This window comes from Thermobia domestica, chromosome 4, assembly GCF_964235325.1.
Source record: "Thermobia domestica chromosome 4, izTheDome1.hap1.1, whole genome shotgun sequence".
Taxonomy (NCBI): domain Eukaryota; kingdom Metazoa; phylum Arthropoda; class Insecta; order Zygentoma; family Lepismatidae; genus Thermobia; species Thermobia domestica.
In genome coordinates this window covers 333,545,251-333,566,705 of record NC_137457.1, presented here as the reverse complement: position 1 = coordinate 333,566,705, position 21,455 = coordinate 333,545,251, and the positions used below count along the sequence as shown (strand labels likewise).

The 21,455-nt window shown below is 36.3% G+C and overlaps 1 protein-coding gene across 4 annotated transcripts in view; it reads right to left on the bottom strand.

The window, feature by feature from the left end:
• Positions 1-21,455, bottom strand: part of LOC145684479 (uncharacterized) — a 100,206-nt gene that overhangs the window by 27,304 nt on the left and 51,447 nt on the right. For all 4 annotated transcript variants that reach the window (XR_014131307.1, XR_014131309.1, XR_014131308.1 and 1 more), the window contains 3 exons: positions 16,574-16,816; positions 11,151-11,303; positions 5,170-5,306 (listed from right to left, as the gene is read on the bottom strand). Coding sequence is in view for 1 of the 4 variants with exons in the window: in XM_081756919.1 (XP_081613045.1) it covers positions 5,170-5,306; positions 11,151-11,303; positions 16,574-16,816 (533 nt within the window). In the remaining 3 variants the exon portion in view is untranslated. The remainder of the gene's footprint in view (positions 1-5,169; positions 5,307-11,150; positions 11,304-16,573; positions 16,817-21,455) is intronic.

The following is a 21,455-nucleotide window of genomic DNA, read 5'->3' as shown; positions in this document are numbered from 1 at the left end:
AAGGAAATTATGCTAAATTATTTTTTCTAATTTTTGGGATGAGAAATGGGCCGGGGAGAATTTTTCGAAAAATATGAGTTTTGTTTCAATTTCACTTTTTCGCACTCAGCATCATGGAACTACATTACCGTAACTTCCTCATTTTTGAAGTTATTGGGCTCGCCCAGACGTCAAATGAAAGCTTAATTTTTGTTCTTTCAGAAGATCTTAAGAAACCTTGCAAAAGGTTGCACTGTTAAACATTAATGGGCATACCAAGAAAATTTTAGGGCTTTTTACAAGTTGTGCTATTGCTCAAAAGTTACAACTATGAAACTTTTGGAACTTTTCTTTTTGTACATTCATCTTAACATGTACATGGTATGGTTAGAAAATAAAGAGGGTGTTTTTTTTTTGTATTTTTGTAATTATTATTTTTTTATGTACGGAAATATACAGTTTTAAGTTTTGTTACAAATTGTGTCATTGCTCGTAAGTTACAGCTATGAAACTTGAAACTTTTTAAATAGGATCATCTTATTTCTTAACCATATCATGTATGTGATAAAATGATTCTATAAAAGGAAGCTTCAAGAGTGTCATTGTTGTAACTTATGAGGAAGGACACAATTTGTAACTAAACTTAAAACTGTATATTTTCGTACATAAAAAATAATGATTACAAAAATACAAAAAATACCTTCTTTATTTTTTAACCATACCATGTACGTGTTAAGACAAATGTACAAAAAAGTTTCAAAAGTTTCATGGTTGTAACTTTTGAGCAACGGCACAATTTGTAAAAAAGCCCTAAAATTTTCTTTGTATGCCCATTAATGTTTGACAGTATAACTTTTTGCGACGTTACTTAAGATCATCTGAAAGAGCAAAAATTAAGCTTTCATTTGACACCTGGATGAGCCCAATAACTTCAAAAATTAGGAAGTTATAGTAATTTTAGTTCCATGACGCTGAGTGCCGGAAAGTGAAATTGAAGCAAAATTCACATTTTTCAAAATTTTCTCCCCGGCCCATTTCTCATCCAAAAAGCGGAAAAAAATAATTTAGCATAATTTCATTCGTATTTATGTATGAAATATTTTTGAAGAGAATCTGAGACGTTGAAGCGGTCATATTTTAAAATTAGGTGATTTGACATGGAATGGCCCAAATGATAAACTTTGATAGCAGTGAACACGGTATCCTTTGGCGCGATGTCGGAAGTGTTAAGGATCGTAAGTAGTACGGTCTCTCGTACTCGAGAAAACGCATGCTGCGATGTTTTCTTTCACGCTTGTAAGTCAAGAAACTGTGAAATATACTATGACGAAATATATCGCATCACACGTTATTTTGAACGAAAAAAAAAAAAAAAAAAAAAAAAAAAAAAAAAAAAAAAAAAAACCTGGAGCTGCCATTTCCTAACACTTTCGACTCCTCTCCGAAGCATTGGATGTCCGTTGTTGTCAAAGCTTACCTCCTGTCTACTTTGGATCCTCCTTGAAATCAGACTATATCTGAAAATTCTACTGAGAGCATATCTGAGAATTACACCCTGTAGGGAATACCTTGTATACTTGTTGAAAATTGTTGAAATATGCACTTTTGGACTGTGTATATCGTGGCTTCCTTTACGCTGATAAGGGCCACCATCTACAGTTTCTGGAATTCAAAATAGGGCCTGTTGAAATTTAGCTTTTTCGCGATTTTGGACAGCCCTAGTTCTGAAACCATGCACTTTTCGCCATAGGTCCAGATGAACTTTTGGTGTGAGGAATCACCTCTTACAGTTTGTCAGTATAGTTCATTAACACCCTATATATATAAAACCATAGTAAGGTTGCTCCCCACCACGTTTACTCACCTTTAAGTGAGCTGAATTACACTTTCATGCGCCCGGCTACGGCTACTTTTCAACTTGATGCAAAAATTAACAATGTCAAGTTGCTGCCAAAGCTTACATTCATAATAATAATAAAATACTAATTTAAATTTTAGTTTAAAAGTAATTCCATCATTATATTTAGCATGCAGTTTTCATACATTATATTTCAGTCTTAACATACGTGTCAATTAAAAAATAAATAAATAAATACATAAATAAATAAATAAAAGCCAACTATGCATTCAGGCACACTGAATTTGGTATCAGAAATCGAGTCTCTGGTTTTTCTGATGAAAAAAATTCGTGAAATTTTCTCTTTGCAAATGAAATGAAATATTTTGAGTTTAACGTCCCACGATTATTAAGGACGTTAATTTAGGCTAAGAAAGATGTACAGTTTAGGCAAAGGAATAATGATCGAAGAAATGAAGGAAACGGGAGAATCCCGAGAAAACCCACGAGCACGGTGTTTGTCCACCACAAAGTCCACACGGCCCGAGCTGGCATCGAACCAGGGACCGCAAGCACTGGAGGTGAACGCTCTACCACTGAGCCACCGCGCCGCCCGCGAGTGCACCGAGAAAAGCCACGGACACAATCTTATCGTTCACAAACTTACTTCGCCGGGGATCGAATCCGGGATTCCAAGGACCAGACGAAAACGCTCTACCACCGAGTCACCGTGCCGCGTATTACTCTCTTTGCAAATTATCCAGTTCTTAATACGATTAACAAATGCCTTTCAGAATAAAGTTGATAATAGTAAAACGGTATATCATGCATAATAAACGGAATGCCTTTCTGTAAGGAAAAAAAAAAAAACTCTCATCGGGATATGTACGACAGAACTTCTTTGTAATCAACAAATTTAACACCCGTATTTTAAGCATAGTCTCTATTCTATACACAGAATGATTCAGATTGTTTGATTCATGTTTCCTAGTGGGTTGTGTAGCGGACAAACAACATGTGCATGAGATTTCTCGAGGTTTAGCCTTTTTCTGGCACTTTCATCGTGCTATGATTATAATTCATTTCATCGCCATTTCCTTAACTTCGGCGCATAATGGTGAGACATTGACTTTAAACAACAACACAGAAGGGAATCTGTGAAGTCCCATCCGCATTTTATAGGATACATTTTGCATCAGCGACAAAGGCTTATATTTCGATTTCTAGAAAAAAAGGATGGTGCAGCTCGCCTAAAACTCGATTCTATAAAGAAGGAAGTAGAGATGTGATAAATTCTATATATGGGTAATACAGAATAGGAATAAAATCCCCTATTACACTGATAATTGAAATCCTTCAGCCCTGAATGAAAATCCATTTAGTTTTCCTTAAAATACTTGGATAGTACTTAAGTACAGGAGCCAGACATAAAAAAAATGCTTTATTAATTTTTTCAGTAAAAAGTTTTTTGTTTCTGCAAAAACTGAAATATTAGAAATGGATTTTTTTTTAATTCTCATTTCCAGGTAGCAATTTGGTTCCCCACAATAGATTTTACAATTAAAGGGTCTTTGCAGCACATAATAATTGAATTACACGTCTTATACTCCACCAGATAGTTAAGAATTCGGGCGTTCCGCGATATGACTGCGGTTAGTGTTGAGATGTTAGAAATATATCTTCAATAATTTCCCTTTTTAAGTGAAGCGTTTCCGATTTGTAATTAACTGACACATGGACAAAGGCATTATTTTACTATTTGTTTGTATTAATACGCGAGTATGTACTACAACAACAAAGAAAATATACTCGCATTCGTTTGTTTCTTTTTTCAGACTGGCTGAAATTTCCGCTCCTTGAACACGGAGAGAATTAGATTTATGGAAAATAATTGAGCCTCTTCTTCTTCTTACGATGCGTATAGCAATTTAAGTGTAATAATAAAAATATATATTCTATTTTTGGCATGAATTTTGAACCTTTCTTTCTTTCTTAGAATACACCTTTTAAGGAAAGTTACATGATAAATTCCCAGCTTGACGTAGGTAGTAAGCATGTTCAAGAACTCGTTTCAAACTGTTTAACTGTTTCTCCGTGACGCAATCACAAACAAGAAGCAACGTCGATTTAAATATGAAGAGAGAAGTTATAGAAAATAGAAATTCTTCCTTTAAAATTGGGATTTTCAAAAAGGGAGGAGTTTATATACGGAATTTCATCTTCCTAACTTAACGGGCCTATTTTAGGCTGATACTTTGAATTCCCTCTACTTCTATTAGGATGCGCCCTTTAATCAAATTAACATAATAAAAGAAAACAGCTCAAGGTAGGTACTAACTAGGATGGTCAAAATTTTCCGGAATCCGAAATTTCACTTTCCGGAATTCGCAAAAATCCCAGATTTCGGAAAAAATCCGGAATTTAGAAAATTTCGAAATTTTTTAAATTCCCGAATTTTTCCGATTTTACTTTCCGGATTCCGGAAAGTAAAAATTCCGGAACTGGCCATCCCTAGTACTAATTATTTTTCAAAATTCATTTCAAACTGCTCAACCGTTTTCCCGTGATGCGAACAGAAACAACGTAAAGAAAGAAATCATAGAAAATGTCCCCTACTCTCCATAAAACAGGAATTCTCAAAAACACTGGAACAAAGGTCTACTTATTTTTAATGACAAGTACCAAGTTTCATCTTTCTAACTTGATACGTTCGTGAGATATTAAGTTTTATCATCTATTTGACCTTCCACTCGCTCCTAGTTTATAAAAGCCTACAATAATTCGAGCTTCTTGTTTGCTTAGTGAATTTCTAAAAATGTGTTAATAAAGGTAACCATTATAGCAGTTCTACCCAGAAGTAGTACTAAATGTTCTATTTGTCTTAAAATAGAATGCTTACAGATTTATTTGCTATGCATTTCGAAAGGTAAGCATTCGAAATACATAGCAAATAAATCTTTAAGTATTCTATTTTAAGACGAATAGAACATTTAGTACTACTTCTGGGTAGAACTGCTATAATGTCATCGAATGAGACCGCTTGCATCAATAAGATACCGCGAGTTCTTTTGAATTTAGGATTGAAAATGTTAAGGACCATGGCATTTTCTGATACATATTATTTCAGATAGAAATACGCAATTTGTTACCAAACTATTAAGATTTGATTATTCACCTCATCCGACACAAAAAACTAAATGATAAGTTTTGCTACGATATTTTATCTATGCGTCACTGAAAATGAATTGATTAACACTAAAACTAAAAGGTACTAATTTTCTAATTTACGAAGCCTGATATATACATTGACTTCAAGGTTTTAATTAAAATATAATATATTGAAAGTTGCTTACTTGAGACTGTCAGTGTGCGTTTTATATTCCATAATGGTGTTTGGAGGTAAGTTTAAAACTCTTCGCAGTGTGTCACGAATTCGCGCTGTGGTGGCTTGATCTGAGGCAGTCTTATTCCAAACTGAGATTATATCCTCCTGCAAAAGAAAATAAAACAACATTCTTCAGTAATGAACTAAAAACTGTTACGTTAAAATATTTTCATTTTTGTATAATACGCTGTTGTGTAAAATAATAAAGACACGTTGGTTAGCTTTTTTTTTTTTTTTTTTTTTTTTTTAAATTTATGGGTCAATACTTTCAATGTGTTTCTGATCATTTCTTCTAAACGAGTACATTTTGAGTTATTTGTTGAGCTACTAACAATTTACATATTTACCTTGTGATTTCTTCATCCCCTGGAAACCCTTCAACTTTTCTAAACACTCCGTAAATTATGGTGACACTCATTACTCACTACTACCAAATATTAAAGGCAATTTGAGTTAAAGGCACTAATGTATATTATATAACAACCTTCTTTTCTTCAAAATACAATGTTGTCGTATATATTAGTACTTCAATTAACTCCGAAAACAATACAATGATTTTCTAATAGTTAAAAAAGCTTTAACAATTTTTTCATGTTTTGAAAGTTAAACTAAATAGTAACTGTTAATAGTGTGATAGTATAATATTGCTTTTGACTGTGTGAATTGTTGAAAGTTCTAAAGAAGATTGGGTTGGAATGGAAAGATCGAAGACTCATAACAAACTTATATATGAACCAACAAGTAAGTGTTAGAATAGGGGAGGAGATGACAGAGGAAACTGCAATTGCAAGGGGAGTTCGACAGGGATGCTCTCTCGCCTATATTATTTAGTATTTAGCTACAAGAGATAGTGAAAAAGAGCCTACATGATGAAGACGGCATTGCAGTAGGAGATAAAATCATTAGGTATATACGGTTTGCAGATGATATGGCTCTTGTAGAGCAATCTCAAGAGAAAATCAATAAGATGTTAGAAAACTTGACGAAGGGCTGTGAAGAATACGGAATAAAAATAAATGTTACAAAGACAAAAGCCATGGTGATTGGAACGAAGGGGTCCGTCACAAATATAGAAGTAGGAGAAGATAAAATAGAACGAGGTTCGACACCTGGGTAGTATTATTAGTGATGATATGTAGTGTGAACGTGAAATAAAAGCAGGGATAGGAATGGTGAAACAAGCCTTAAGGATAAAGAAAAATACTATTTTGTAGGACCTTGAATAAAGAGTTGAGAAAAAGACTCATAAAATGCTTTGTGTGGAGCAGAAACATGGACATTACGCAAAAATGATAAGGAACGACTGGAAGCTTTCGAAATGTGGGTGTGGAGAAGAATGGAGAGAATTAGCTGGGGCGAGCAGAAAATAAATGGGAGTGTGTTAGAATTGGTGGGAGAGAAAAGAACAAATTTAGATATCATTATGAAGAGGAAGTGGTTTACATTGCCTAAGAAGGAAATATATCATGGGGGACGTGCTAGAGGGTATGGTGGCAGGAAAGAGAGGGAGGGGGGGGGGACGAAGGAGACTACAATTAATGGACAATATCAAAACTGGAAAATCGTACGTGAAGACTAAGAGGTTACGGAAAAACAGTGGAGCATGGAATCTTCTCAGTTGCAGCAAGTGACCTGCCAAGAATGGCAGAATACCTATAATGATCATCATGATAATATTGTATGACGGGGATGTGAATGATAGAGTGAACGAAGGAATTATGAGATCAACACGTAAATTGTCAGGACCTCAACACTCAAACTTTGCTCGTTTAGGAGAAATAGTCAATAGCATATTAAAATTATCGACTCAAAAATAAATAAATAAATAAAAATTAAAATAATAAAACAAAAACTCGTATACGCTGAGGTACGCATATTTATTTCCTTATTGTACTTCGTTGTAAGTAAGAACATCAACTTATGAATAAAAAAAAATTTTGAACTAATGTGCTTGGTACTCAGACAACCTCTCCCAACCGATGTCTCAGATGTGTCGAAAAATTTTTGAATTTAAAAATGTTTCTTTTGTTATCCAGAATATCTATAAATCACGGCTTTATACGGCACATTTTATTTTTAGTACAAAGCCTTCAGTAGTAAGTTAAAACAGACTGTGCTAGTCAGTCGAAAGTAAGGCGGCTATTCCCTCTTTTTTTCTCATCATATACGAGGTACATCCAGAAAGTAAAGAACGATATATATATATATATACCGGGTGATTCAATAAGAACGTACCAGGCCTATATCGCAGCTAAAACTGCACGTAGAGCCTTCAAACAAAAAATTGCATTACCAAATCGTATGTGTAGAATGCAATAAAAATAGTAGCGAGATCAGTGGCGTATTGTGAATATCTCCAACGAGGGTCATCTGCAAAATTTGACATGGAAACAGGGGTTGGTTGTGCTTCCATTGAAACAAGCGCACAATGGGAGAAACGTCGAGAGCAAACACCCTGGCACCATCTGACTTTCAACTAGTAATGCGACCGTGTTGCTGCCAACGAGGAAGACATATGCCAAGATGTTTCCTCTCGACGTTTCGCCCATTCTGCGCTTCTTTCAATGGAGGCACAACCAACCCCTGTTTGCATGTCAAATTTTGCAGATGACCCCCGTTGGGGATGTTCACGATACGCCACTGGTGTCGCTACTATTTTTATTGCATTCTACACACACGATTTGGTAGTTCAATTGTTTGTTTGACGGCTCTATGTGCATTATTAGCTGAGATAAAGGCCTGCTACGGGTAGTCAGATACAAGTCTGCAACAACGCCTCTAGCGGCTAAATGGGAAAGGATATGACAAAGTTTGTCCTCTGAAAGTTGAATGACATTTAATGTCCTTTCGAACGATTCCAACAGTTATACTACTTTCAATTGCAAATTTTGAAGCTGCACCCCGTTGGAGGTATTTGCAAGACGCCACTGGTCTCGCTACAATTTTTATTGCATTCTACACATACGATTTGGTAATGCAATTTTTTGTTTGAAGGCTCTACGTGCAGTATTAGCTGCGATGTAGGCCTGGTACGTTCTTATTGAATCACCCGGTATATATATATATCTACAAAAACAAAATATATCAAAACAAAACTTTGTTTACAACAATATTAAACCTAAAACTACTTATCTATATAATCACTAGTGTTACTGAGGTACTTATCAAACGACTGTTTATTTATTTATACATATTTCTCGGCACTGTCAGCATCTATGGCCTAAGCCTGTCATGTATGAAGGATGACGTTTCTCGGCGAACGCACTACGGGAAAAGGAAGAAAGCGGCCTCGAACCTGTGTATTAGGTATCATCCGGCATTTTCCTGGTGTGAATGAGGAAAACCCAGGGGAAAAAACAACACTCACGTTACAACTTTTCGACTGAATGCCCCCCACCCTCTCCTTCCTGGAAATCGAACTGGGCTTATCAAACGAGACATTAGTTTTTCAATGCCAATGTTCTACTCATCTGCTGACAGTAAGTTACTACTATTTTTAAGCGGGTCATCACTTTGACTTTCATTTTGGCTACATGACTTCTTACTTCCTTCCACTCTGACCACATGAGCCTCCTAGACTTGATGACTCTAACAGTGTTTGGTAAACGGTAGAAATTATGTAGTTCCTCATTATGAAGTCTCCGCCATTCACCATAATCGTTTCTCTTGGGTCCGAATATTCGTCTCAGGATCTTTGTTCTTAAATACTTTCAATGCACGTTCTTCCCTAAAATAAGCGGCCATGTTTGGCAACCATACAGCACAACAGGCATGATCGTAGTTTTATATATTTTAAGCTTCAAATCCTTCGACAGAATTCCTGACGATGAACATTTTGAACTGAGAAAAAGGCATGTGTAGTAAATTTCGGTTTTAAGGCTGTGTCCAACACTCGGAATAATTCGAGATTTCCCTATATAGTAACATGGCATATTTCTTTCCAAAATATTATGGAAACTATTTATTTTATACAATTCGAAATTCGTCCAAATGTTTGTTAGTATTAATATACTGCATGTTCACTTTTACTTTTTCTTGCTAGGTTACCCTATTAGAGTGCGCTAATTAAAAATTAATTTTCTTCCATTTAAAAGCTGTTTAAGATATTGGCTGCATTTTCCAACAGCGCAGAACAGCAGATAGGAAGCTAACCAGGTAGATTTCTTTCATTCTCTGCCCCCCGCTAGGTCACATGCGTGAACATGGGGTTGTCCCCGCAAACAAAGAAACAGATGGAATGCACACTGACAGCAGATAGGAACAAAGTTTGTTTTCTCTCTCTTCATGGATCATAAAGATTTCATTGATTCTATGTAAACATCTCCGCGAATAATTACCTGTAGAAGCATATTGGAGCTAACGACGTACGAAAGTTTCAGAAAATCTATGTTGCTTTGAAGTGAGGGCAGTGTTCACTTTATAGAAGTAGTTTCGGCCCGGCAAACTGAAGGTGTCAGCAATAGTATTTAGAAATTAATTTCACTATTATTCAAGTATTTCTAACTTCATGATATTTGATAGATTGTCGAAAAATATTACAAGACTACTAGTTTCGAGAAATAGCAAAATGCTGCTGTGTTACACACATTAACTGACGAATAAATTTAAATGTATTAATTAATATTTACTTGAGAAAACGAAATATAAGATGGAGCTGAAAGGCCATTTTATACGGAAACATTAATAACAAAGGCAAGGAAATGTGAAAGTCTGGCAGAGCATATGTTGGGAGTACATCCTCCTGGTGATATTCGCCTGGTGCGACAGAAGAAAATAGTGGGAGAACATTATTATTATTATTATTATTATTATTATTATTATTATTATTATTATTATTATTATTATTATTATTATTATTAAAAAAGCTTCTTGATATAACTTACCGATTTTGCTGTATAGAGCTATGGATTGGTTTTTAGTTTGATTTCAGTTTAGCGTCCCGTTCAGCAGCGAGGCTATATGAGACGTGGACCTACAGCTTAAGGTACAATCCCAACCACATGAGCTCCCGCCGGGAATCGAACCGGGGTCTCCCGCGCCAAAGACGCGCACGCTATCCACATAGCCCCGAGCGAGCTCTATGGAGATCAATATTGAAACCGGAAGAGTGAAATTGTTTTACTATTTCCGGTTTCAGTAGAGAGATACATGTAAAGATGGTATTTTTCTTGAGATGCTAAATCGATTTTCTAAAACTGTCCCTATCTACTGCCGATTTAGTTTTATGGCGATCAGTGTTTTAAAACTGAAAACGGTTGATTTCTACCACTTCTGGTTTCAATACAGGGTAAAGGGAAGAAGGGAACCTCTTTTTGAGACGCTGTATAAATTCCTGAAAACTTTTTGATATCTCTGGGAGTTTTGGCTCTATGAAAATCAATACTGAAACCGGAAATAGAAGTAGTAAATTTCTATCACTTCCGGTTTTAATGGTGAGACAGGAGTAGAGGTGGTAAATTTTCTTGACGCTGAATCGATTTCTGAAATCCTTTCGTTGCTAGCTATTTCCGTCTTTGATTTATGGCCATGTTGAAACCGGTTGTGGTCGATTTACACCACTTACGGTTTAAATAAACTGTCGGAGGAGACGGAACATATTCTTGGGGTGCTGAATGGATTCCAGAAAACTACTTCTCGATATATCTTATCGTTTTTGCTCTATGAAAATCAACATTGAATCCGGAAGTAGAAGTAAATTTCTACCAGTTCTGGTTTTAATAGAGAGACAGGGGTGCAGATGGTATATTTTCTAGAGGCGTTGAATCAATTCCCTAAAACCGCTTGTCGCTAGCTATGATAGTTTTTGATTTATGGCCCGGAAGTGGTCGATTTCTATCAGAAGATTATCAGTGGTGATTTACACAGAAGATTGACGGAGGAAATGGGACGTCAGTGTTTTGGTAATGCACACACAACGAATAATTGAAGACTGAGGAATCTTGTGTTTACCTGGAATCTAATGGAGACAACCGCACCACAGATTTCCTCTCCAACCATGAACTGCTCCCCAAGCATTGCTAAAACAAGGTTTTCCCAACAACGAGAAGCGAGGCCTTTCCGCAACCGAACAATCCATTTGCCACCGCGCTGGTTTGCTTCATCCTGAAAAACAAAGTGATTGCATTAATGTTTCCAAACTTACTCCCCCCCCCTCTTTTTCTCTCTCTCTCAAGATTGGAATCAAATGACTGACTTAATTTTTATAGCTAAAAACAAGGATAGAAATTAATGTCGTTTTGAGGTAATAGTTGTAGGAAACATTACTGGACTTGACTTGAATATATTTGCAGTATTTTCAGTGTCCTGCTAGAAATATTTCCAGTATACTACGCTGAACTGAAAAAAAAAAAAAAAAAATAGAGGTAAATGCTACATATGACTGTACTGTGATATTTAATAACCTATAAAATACATTCGAAAAGCAGTTTTCTTCAATATTCTAATAGAAATAATACATTCTGTGGGTTAAAATCGAAAAAGAAAGGAAACATACTAATAACAAGTGTTTTCTGGATGTTATTTCTCCCAGAATGCCTGCTGTAATTCACATTCATACTTTCTGCTTTTGTGTGTGTGTGTTAATCTTTACTTACTCTCCACAGCTAACCCTTTCCTCACCTTGTTCGCCGTATTACATATATATTTACATTTATTTTTAATATTCCTATTATATTTAGTATACAAAACACTGTTAAGGACAACACTAGATGTGCTACATGTCAGCCCTATCACCACCTACACCCAAATGATGGGGATGCCATTTTGAAGGGTCGTAAAGAGAATTTTTACATTTTTTCAGTGTTACATAATAAATTTACACTATCGATACACATTTCCAGTATTATTTTAAGTATCAGTAGATAACCTGGTGAAAAGACACTTAACTACCTAACTATGAAGTAAGGAACATGACATTCATCGGTGCTGAAGGAATCTTGTCCGAAATAATTAAAGCAGTGGCGGCTCTCGCGGGAAGTAACATCCTATAGTATTGTGATATTATTGCTACAAGCTAAAGGAAGAAAATTTAACTTCACGTCCTAATTTCCATTTCTAGGCCTACCAAGAAGCATTTTGCCCAAAAGCTTTCCAACTAATACTCTCTACATTCCACGAGGGTTTCGCAATTAAGCAACGTGTCCCGCCCAATTTTAGGCATCGTCATATAAAACCTCGAACGTGTTATGTAACTTTCCACCATTCATGCTTTTATGCATATATCAATGCTCATTTTTTTTCTTGGGAAGGGGGCCGCGGTGGCTTAGTGGTAGAGCGTTCACCTCTGGTGCTTTGGGTCCCGGGTTCGATCCCAGCTCCCGCCAAGTGAACTTTGTGGTGCACAAACACCGTGTGCGTGGGTTTCCTCGGGGTTCTCCCGTTTCCTCTTATTTTCTTCATTCCAACATTTCATTCATTACTCATCATCACCGTCTCCTTTAGCATAACCGGGGGACGTAAAACTAAAAGATTTCATTTTTTGGGGGCAGGGGGACTTCACTTGTGAAGAACCTCAGCTTGTGCTCGTGTGTTAATAATCTTCTCTAGCATTCACAGAGTACTACGAATAACGCTATTTCTTACATTGCTTCCTTATTAAAATTTATTGTCTATACTTAGCACCAGTCCTTAAAAGCCAAGCGAAAAAAAAAAAAAAAAAAAAAACCTTCAAACTGTATTTTTGAGCTTTTTATTAGTATATTATTTGCAAAACCAAGCAGTATCACACTGTGTCTTGTGTTCCCAGATTTTGAACTTTCATTAAGGGGCCTTATCACTGCGAAATTAAAATACTGCTACTTTTACAGTAATTATGTGATATCTTCAAATAGATAAAACATAATCAAAATGACGAACAAGATCACTCGAGACAATATTACTTTGCATGAGGAATCGCTATCACGAGTTTTCCATTTGCAGCCATTTAGAAATTCGAAAATAAGTGCCGATTTTGTAAATGGCTGCAAATCCAAAGCAGATAAGTGAATCATGACAACGGTATTTCATGTAAAATAATATTGTCTAGCGAGCTCTTATTCCACTTTTGGATTATCTTTTATCTACTTGAAGATATCACACATAATTAATGTAAAATGAGCGGTATTTTAATTTCGTTACGGGACCTCTTAAGTGAATTAGACACTGTTATATATTAAAACACACTACGTACAATATTTAATAACTAACTAACTCTATGGCCTATGGAACCCGGAGGTTCAATACTGCGTTCACAAAAGCTCTCCACTGACTTCTATCCTTAGCCAACTGGATCCAGTTTCTACTTTGTATTCCTATTTCTGCGAGATCCATCTTAATATTGTCCTCTCATCTGCGCCTAGGTCTTTATAATGGTCGTTTTCCGATTGGTCTCCCAGTTAAGACCTTGAAAAAGCGTTTCTACTTTCTTTTTCTGGCTACATGACCTGCCTACCTGAGCCTCCTAGACTTGATGACCCTAACAATGTTTGGTAAACCGTATAAGTTATGTAGTTCCTCGTTATGAAGTTTCCGTGATTCCCTATTCCCGTTCCTCTTGAGTCCGAATATTCATCTCAGGATCTTATTATCAAATACTTTCAGTCTATGTTCTTCCCTCAGAGTTAGCAACCATGTTTCGCAACCATACAGAACAACAGGCATGATTATCGTTTTATATATTTTAAGCTTCAAATTCCTCGACAGAATTCGCGACAAGATATTTTGAACTGAATAATAACACAAATTCGCTGCTTTTAGTCGACATTTAATTTCTTCGCGAATATGGTTTTCGTCTGTTAATACTGATCCGATATTTGAAAGTATCCACTTTATCAAAAGTATTATTTGATATTTTAACGTATCCATAATTTGTCGTATTACGGTCCCGACGCATTTCCATGTATTTAGTTTTCTCTGCATTTACTTCTAAACCCATGTCTCTGCAAGCGTTTAATAAGATCTCTGTATTTCTTTCTATTGTTCTTCTATCCTCCCCTATTAAATTTACATCATCTGAGTTTCCCTATAACGTATTCCAGGACAAATTTGAATAATAATGAGGACAATGTATCTCCTTGTTTCAAGCCATTCTCTCCGTGAAAGCTCGTGGACAATTTTTTTTTTTTTTTTTTTTTTTTTTTTTTTTTTTTTTTTTTTTTTTTTACCCGGACTTTACTTTGGGATTCATTCAAACATATCTTAATTAATCTAATTAGCATTTTCGGTATTCCAAATTCTGTAAGAATGTACGCACAACATTTAAGAAATACTAATATTATTGAAAGACCATAGTGAAATTCTGAATATACTGAATGAATGAAAAAAAAAATCACCTTAGTTTGAAGTAATTAAAGAAAATTTATATAAGGAATATATTTGAAATAACACACACAATTTTACAATTATACAGGTCTTTTGAAATTTCCTAACTGACTTTTTATTCCATCTCCAGCAAACAGTGGTTTATAACTACCGAATGTTTCTAGTTGATTCGTTGATTTGAAGTTAAGCGTATCTTTCAGCAAAATATTGTCACTCATGAATTCACAGCTTGATGTGGGATGTCAACCACATGAGCTGTCTTACTAAATCGAGCCCACGTCTCTCGCGCCAGAGGTGCCTATGCTAATATACTGCCAAGAGAGAATCTTATTTTACTCACAATTAAATGGTAGCTACTTCGTAAATAGTGCTCCGTAAAAACTTTTCCCTAAAAAACTAATCTTTTTTCTTTTTATTTTCACTCCAATAATGTCAACTATCACCTACTTCGCTACTCCAAGTTTTCGGGTGTCCCTAGAGTACCTTGATAGGGGCTCCGTAGAACGAACGAAGTTCTTCATTTGATGCATCTGTTGATATTTTCCTATTTTAATTTTTGTTTCATCCTATTATCTCCATGAATCAATATGTTGATATCACAGTTTTTCTCTTCATTGTGATACTGGGTCAGATAATCCAGGTAACACGCCATACGCGTGTTAGGATGTTATTCAGTGAGTTGTCATGCGACATTACAGGCTGAAACCTTCGCGTATTCCAATGTTTCGTGGATGATTTTGTGTGCAGTTCCGACGGAAATGTTCAAATCAATGGCTGCTTCAAGAACCTTGATCCTTCGGTTGGACAACACCAGTGCATTCACCTTGTCAACCAATGTTGCGGATTAGGATTAGGATTAGAATTAGAGTTTTGGGCTGTCGGCATCTAAGGCCATTTAGCCCGTTACGTATATGAGGGATGACGTCCGTCGGCGAGCACATTATTCAATGGAAGGGAAGGAAGGAAGCTGCCTAGGACCATACTATCCCGGCATTCCCCTGGTGTGAATGAGGGAACCCAGGAAAAACCTAATAAAAGATGGCTGGCCTGAAGAAGCTCTTACACTTTTTCGACCGAGTATCCTCACCGGGAATCGAACCCGAGACCGCTCGCACCAAACGCGAGCGCGTTAGCGACTACGCCACGTGAGGCCACACAACCAATGTTGCATCACTGACTACAGATGGGTCTATTCTTCATTGAATATGCTTGTTCGTCCTTCAGAAAACAATCTGCACTAGCTTCGCACCATTTACACTGACATTACAGTCTCCATAAAGAACAATCAACTTCCTGTGGACGTCGATAGGAGCAAGACTATTTGTCCACTTATACCGGATCACAGAACGAATCTTTTCTTCACTCCACACTGCCAACACAAGTTGTTCTGCCATGACTCCTTATAGCTAGGGCATGTTTTTCAGTGCATGAATGATGCTAATCACGCGCCGCGCATTGACAGTAGCCCGTACAAATATTGCATTCTGTGCAATATATAGAGGAAAGACTAACAACATTGTTACTTCACGCCAATTGCTGGGGTCATACCTCCCTCCCCCTTACACAAATCCTTGAATGACCCATATAATTTCCATGACTTTCAAAGTGTGAACCTGCAATATCTAATATACTGATAAATGGAAGAAACATTCAATTTTACCCAGAGAGAAAAATGCTCTACTGGACCGGAACTCCAACTCGGGGTCTTCGGTGTGTTAAAAATCAGTTCTTTCTTCCATTTATGAATATAATGTATAATACAATCATCAGAGGTGTTCTGAATGTGGACACTGAATTGTTCAAGGACAACCGAGTTATACAAATCACGTACTCTGGGTCAACGAACACAGACTTCAAGTGTTCGGTGTAGTGGTTAACGCTTTGGTACGGTACACCGAAGATCCAAGGTTTGAGCCCCGGTTCAGTCATGCACTTTTCACTCTTTGCGTATCAATGCAAATCTAACCTTTACTTACCGAACACATGTGACGAAGGAATATTCTCTGTCCTCTGCATAATATACTCATACAATGTATTTAGATTGAAAAACCGTCTAATAATACAATTGTTCTTACCTCCCACATAGGTTTAATGCCGTCTTTGAAAAGGTGGAAGTCACTGTGACTTTGAAGTTCCGAAGGTCTCACTAGATGACAATACAACGCCCAGAACTGTTCCACCGAGGCAAAGCGTCCAATTAGTTTTAGATTTTGATCAAAGCTCTGAGTGGATGCTTGTTTCCCTGGGGAGCGTCGGCTAAACCACAGTGAATATGTGTACTGTAATCTGTGTTCTCCAGGAGGCACTTCAACAGGCGGCTGCAAATACAAACGTAGAATACAGTCTGAGTGATTTTACAGGTAAAGAGTTCTCACAATACAGCCATTTTAAAGTAACGTATTCATTTAATCACCAAATTTAAGAAATTTTCACAATCATCATGGTTGTCTAGTAGCGTATAATGAAGTGCTCAATTTTATAAGTAACATTAATCTAGGACCTATTTATTTTAGAAACAGAAAATGCCTTGAAGACACATATAGCAAATATTTAGTTAGGTTACTGTAAGAATCTTTTAACCCTTTTAAATTTTGGCTTTTTTTAACCTTTTCGCAATCCCATGGTACAATTTGTACCATACGGGTGTTTCATGGTACATTGCGTTATAACTCTCCTATTTGAGCTTTTTCGTCCGGTTTTTTTTTTTTTGGTTTGTTTTTTTGGTTTTCAAGTCCAGAGGCATTTTAGAAGACCTTACGTATGGTTTCACACTTTCCTGTGTCGAGACATAGCAGGTGATGACGTCATAGTTCTAAAATATATATTTTCTTTTATTATTTTTTGGCGGGTCTATGTTCATTATTTTTTGGCGGGCTTATTTTTGCACGTAGAAGATTGAAATTTCGCACAAACATTCAGTCCACCGAGTAGTATTTACCAGATTTTTTTTTCAGATTTCTGCGTTAAAACAAGGGGGGGTCCAGAGGGGCAAAAATTTGAAAAAAGGGATATTTTTACCAAAAAATCCCTTTCTTCGGGATTTTCCCGCCTTAGATACATGATGGAGACAAGTGAATGGTACCGCCTGAAAGGCAGTTCTATTCTGAAGAGAATGATGTGCAAACCATGATCCTAGGGGAATTAGGGATGTCTCAGGGAATGTTTAAAAATATCCCTCTGTATACGGGAATATGGGACATTGTCGGTATATATATTTTTGGCGGGCTTACTTTTGCACCTGGAAAATTGGAATTGTGCATAAACATTCAGCCCACCTAGTAGTATTTATCAGATTTTTTTCAGATCTCTGCGTTAAAACAGGGGGTCCAGAGGGGCTAGAAGTTGAAAAAAAGGATATTTAGACCCAAAAAATTCCTTTTTTCGGGATTTCCCCCACTTAGATACATGATGGAGACACGTGAATGGTACCGCCTCAAAGGCAGTTCTATTCTGAAGAGAATGATTGGCGGATTATAGTCCTAGGGTAAATAGAGATGTCTCAGGAATTTTTTTTACCTGAGATCATGGTGTTTTACGGTAATTTGGGCATTGTGGGGATTTTTGATAAAATTTCTCCCGCCCTTAGTATTCATGATAGATACTTGAAATTTGGCGCACACATTCAGTCTACCAAGTACTATTTATTAGATTTTTTTGAGATCTCTACATTCACACAGGGCCGTTCCAGAGGGGCCCAAAGTGTGAAAAAAATTTCCCTCGAAATTTTCCCTTTGACATCACTTTTCCCTCTCCTGGTATATGGTATGAGCATGCAAGTGGTACCATTTGAAAGCCAGCTCCATTCTAAAGAGAATAAAGTATGAACCATGATCCTAGGATAAATAGTGACGATGCAGTAGCTGCTTGATTGAAAGTCAAAAAAATACCCCAAAAACCCCGGATCCGGAAAGGGTTAAAGGCAGATTATAGACTTTCAGTCAAGCAGCTACAGTATCATCCCTATTTATCCTAGGATCATGGTTCGTACCTCATTCTCTTCAGAACAGAACATTTCAAACGGTATTATTCACATGTCTCTATCATGTATGAGGCGGAAAAATCGAAAAAAAAAAAAAAAAATGTTAAAAAATCCATTTTTTTTTTTAGGTTTTTGAACCTCTCAACCCCCTTCCCCTCCGTGTTAACGGAGAGATTTAATACAAATCTGAAAACTACTAAAGGGTACACTAATGCGTGCGCAAAATTTTAATCTTCTAGGTGCAAAAGAAAGCCGCCAAAAAATAATCAAAATAGGGCTAACAAAAATTATTTTTTTAAAAAGTTATGACGTCATCATCCCTTATGTCTCGATGTAGAAATGCGTGAAACCATACGTAACGTCTTCTACAATGCCTCCAGGCTTGAAAAAAAACCGAAGTAAAAAGCTTTATTGGTACTTTTTTAATCGAATAATGAAGTCACTACCCTATCGTGTAAAAATACTCGGTGAAATTTAAAAGGGTTAAAGGGTGCACTTTTTAAGTTTTGTGATCAGGTTACTATCATCTTTTTATTTATTTTTTTTTTCTAAATATGTGATTAAGTCTACAATAGAATCAAACAATCAAAGGCTTCAGAATCTTACATTATTATTTGCTTAGTTAAGGAATTCAAATGAAGTTAATGTGACATATCGTCCAGATGATTGAATAACCCATGTTCTACTGACGAAGGCTAACTGCATCGGTATCCGATTATTTACAAGCATCAATTGCTTGGCTGTTATTGGGAACATGAGGGTCACTGACTTTGAAATGTAAGATTTCATTTTACGCAAATTATATTATATTATATAAATGAAATTCGTGTGAAGTATAGGTAAGAAATATGGATATTACGCAAAAATGATTAGAAACGACTGGAAGCTTTCGAAATGTGGGTGTGGAGAAGTATGGAGATAATTAGCTGGACCGAGAGGAAAAGCAATGACAGAGTGTCAGAAATGGTGGGGGAGAAAGAACAATTTTAGATATTATTAAGAGAAGGAAGAGAAATTGGTTGGGACATTCGATAAGAAGGAACTGCATCATGAGAAACGTTTTAGATCGTATGGTGGCAGGAAAGAGAGGGAGAGGGCGAAGTACTCTACAATTAATGGACGATATAAAAACAGAGAAATCGTACGTGAAGGCGAAGAGGTTAGCACAAGCCCATGTAGCATGGAAGCTTCTCAGTTGCAGCAAGTAACCTGCCAATAATGGCAGAATATCGATGATAATGATGCTATAAATGAAATTGAAAGTGTTACCTTTAATTTGCATGGAGTTTATATTCTTACCGAATTTTCGATTACTATTTCTCTCCTGTTGCCTTCAAAAGGGTGTCAACTTCTTCCTGGGGGATGCAGAACCTTCAGTTATTTATAGTTTCTCTTCTTTCTTGTGAGATTAATCAGTATTTACATTTATGTGCACACCACCAAAAGAACTAATAATAATCATATTCTTTAAATGTGCTAGTCCATTTTGTTCACTGTTACTAGGTACCTATTATTGTATGATCCAATAAAATTGTACCGGAAATCACGAAAATCTTATATACTTGGAAAGTCTCACACTACTACTTCGACTATTTTCTACCTAAAAGTTGGGGCCGCAGTGGCTCAGTGGTAGAACGTTCACCTCTCGTGCGTGTGGTCCCTGGTTCAATCCTAGCTCGCGCCAAGTGGACTTTGTGGTGGACACACACAGTGTGCGTAGATTTTCTCGGGGTTCTCTCATTTTCTTCATTCCACAATTTCCTTCATTTCTCACCATTATCGTGTCCTTTAGCTTGGCCGGCATAACCGTGGGACATAAAGCTTGAAGATTTCATTTATATTTCTTTCCTCATAAAAGTTTTACCTGTGGATATCTGAAGGATCCAAACTCAAGTTTACACTGTGATGAAGGTCACAGGAGAGAAACTGTGGTCGAAAATATGGTAAAAGAAAAATAATAAGCTCCATGCAAATTAAATGTAACATTTTTGATTTCATTTATATAGTAACTTTGCAGTTAACTTGAAGGATATACATCCTGTCATATAATTCAAATTCACCGGAAATAATTCGCTTAGGCAGCGTGGACAAAGGACATATTATTCTTACTTATTTGATCGCTATTCCTTGCAGTGGTACAGATTAAATAGATATCTTGGTCACATAGACAACTTATTGCTCAAGGTATTCCAGGAGATGCTAGAGTTAAAACAGTTTTGGTATCTACCATTATGAATGGGAAATTGGAACATGGATTATTAGGAGAAAAAGGGTGTTTGAATGAAAATTATTTTGGGGTTTTGTTTTCATGTATGTTTGAAGACGGTGTCCTTATGTATAGCGTGTCCATAAAAATACTATCAAACTTTAAAATGGTATTACGTCGCTTTAGAAAATGAAAATGGTCACATTTGAAAGAAAAACTAAAATATTTTTATGCATGTCAACAATGGAGAATAATGTCAATAATGGAAGGGATCGAACACAGAAAAAGTAAAATTTACTCATGTTTACTTTGTGATTAGTCGATATGGGTTCATTGTTGGATATTTTGCAGGCAGTTGATGTTTCTGCTGGAAAACACTTGGGAAGTCTTTATGTTTCTGTACTTTTATGCCATTATGTGCTAACGTTAATATATTTCCTTTCGTTGTGTTATGTTGTTATGAAATAATAAGTTTTAAGGAGTTATGGCGACCCGACAAAAACGAAGTTGATGTGTTTTGGAATATCACAGGGTCAGCGTGGTTTTAGGCGAAGGCTTCAACGTCAATTTTGAAGTAGTACCATGATTTTGTGCATCATGGCTGTTCGTGTCAGTGTTGCCATCCAGTCAATTTCATCAGATATGTTGGAGAGTGTGTGGCGTGAATGCAGGGTGTCTACTAAAATTCCAAAATGAAATTTCGTGACCTTTTCATTACCAAATCATAATATTTCCTAATATTTTCAATGCGAATTAGGTCGAATTTTCATCC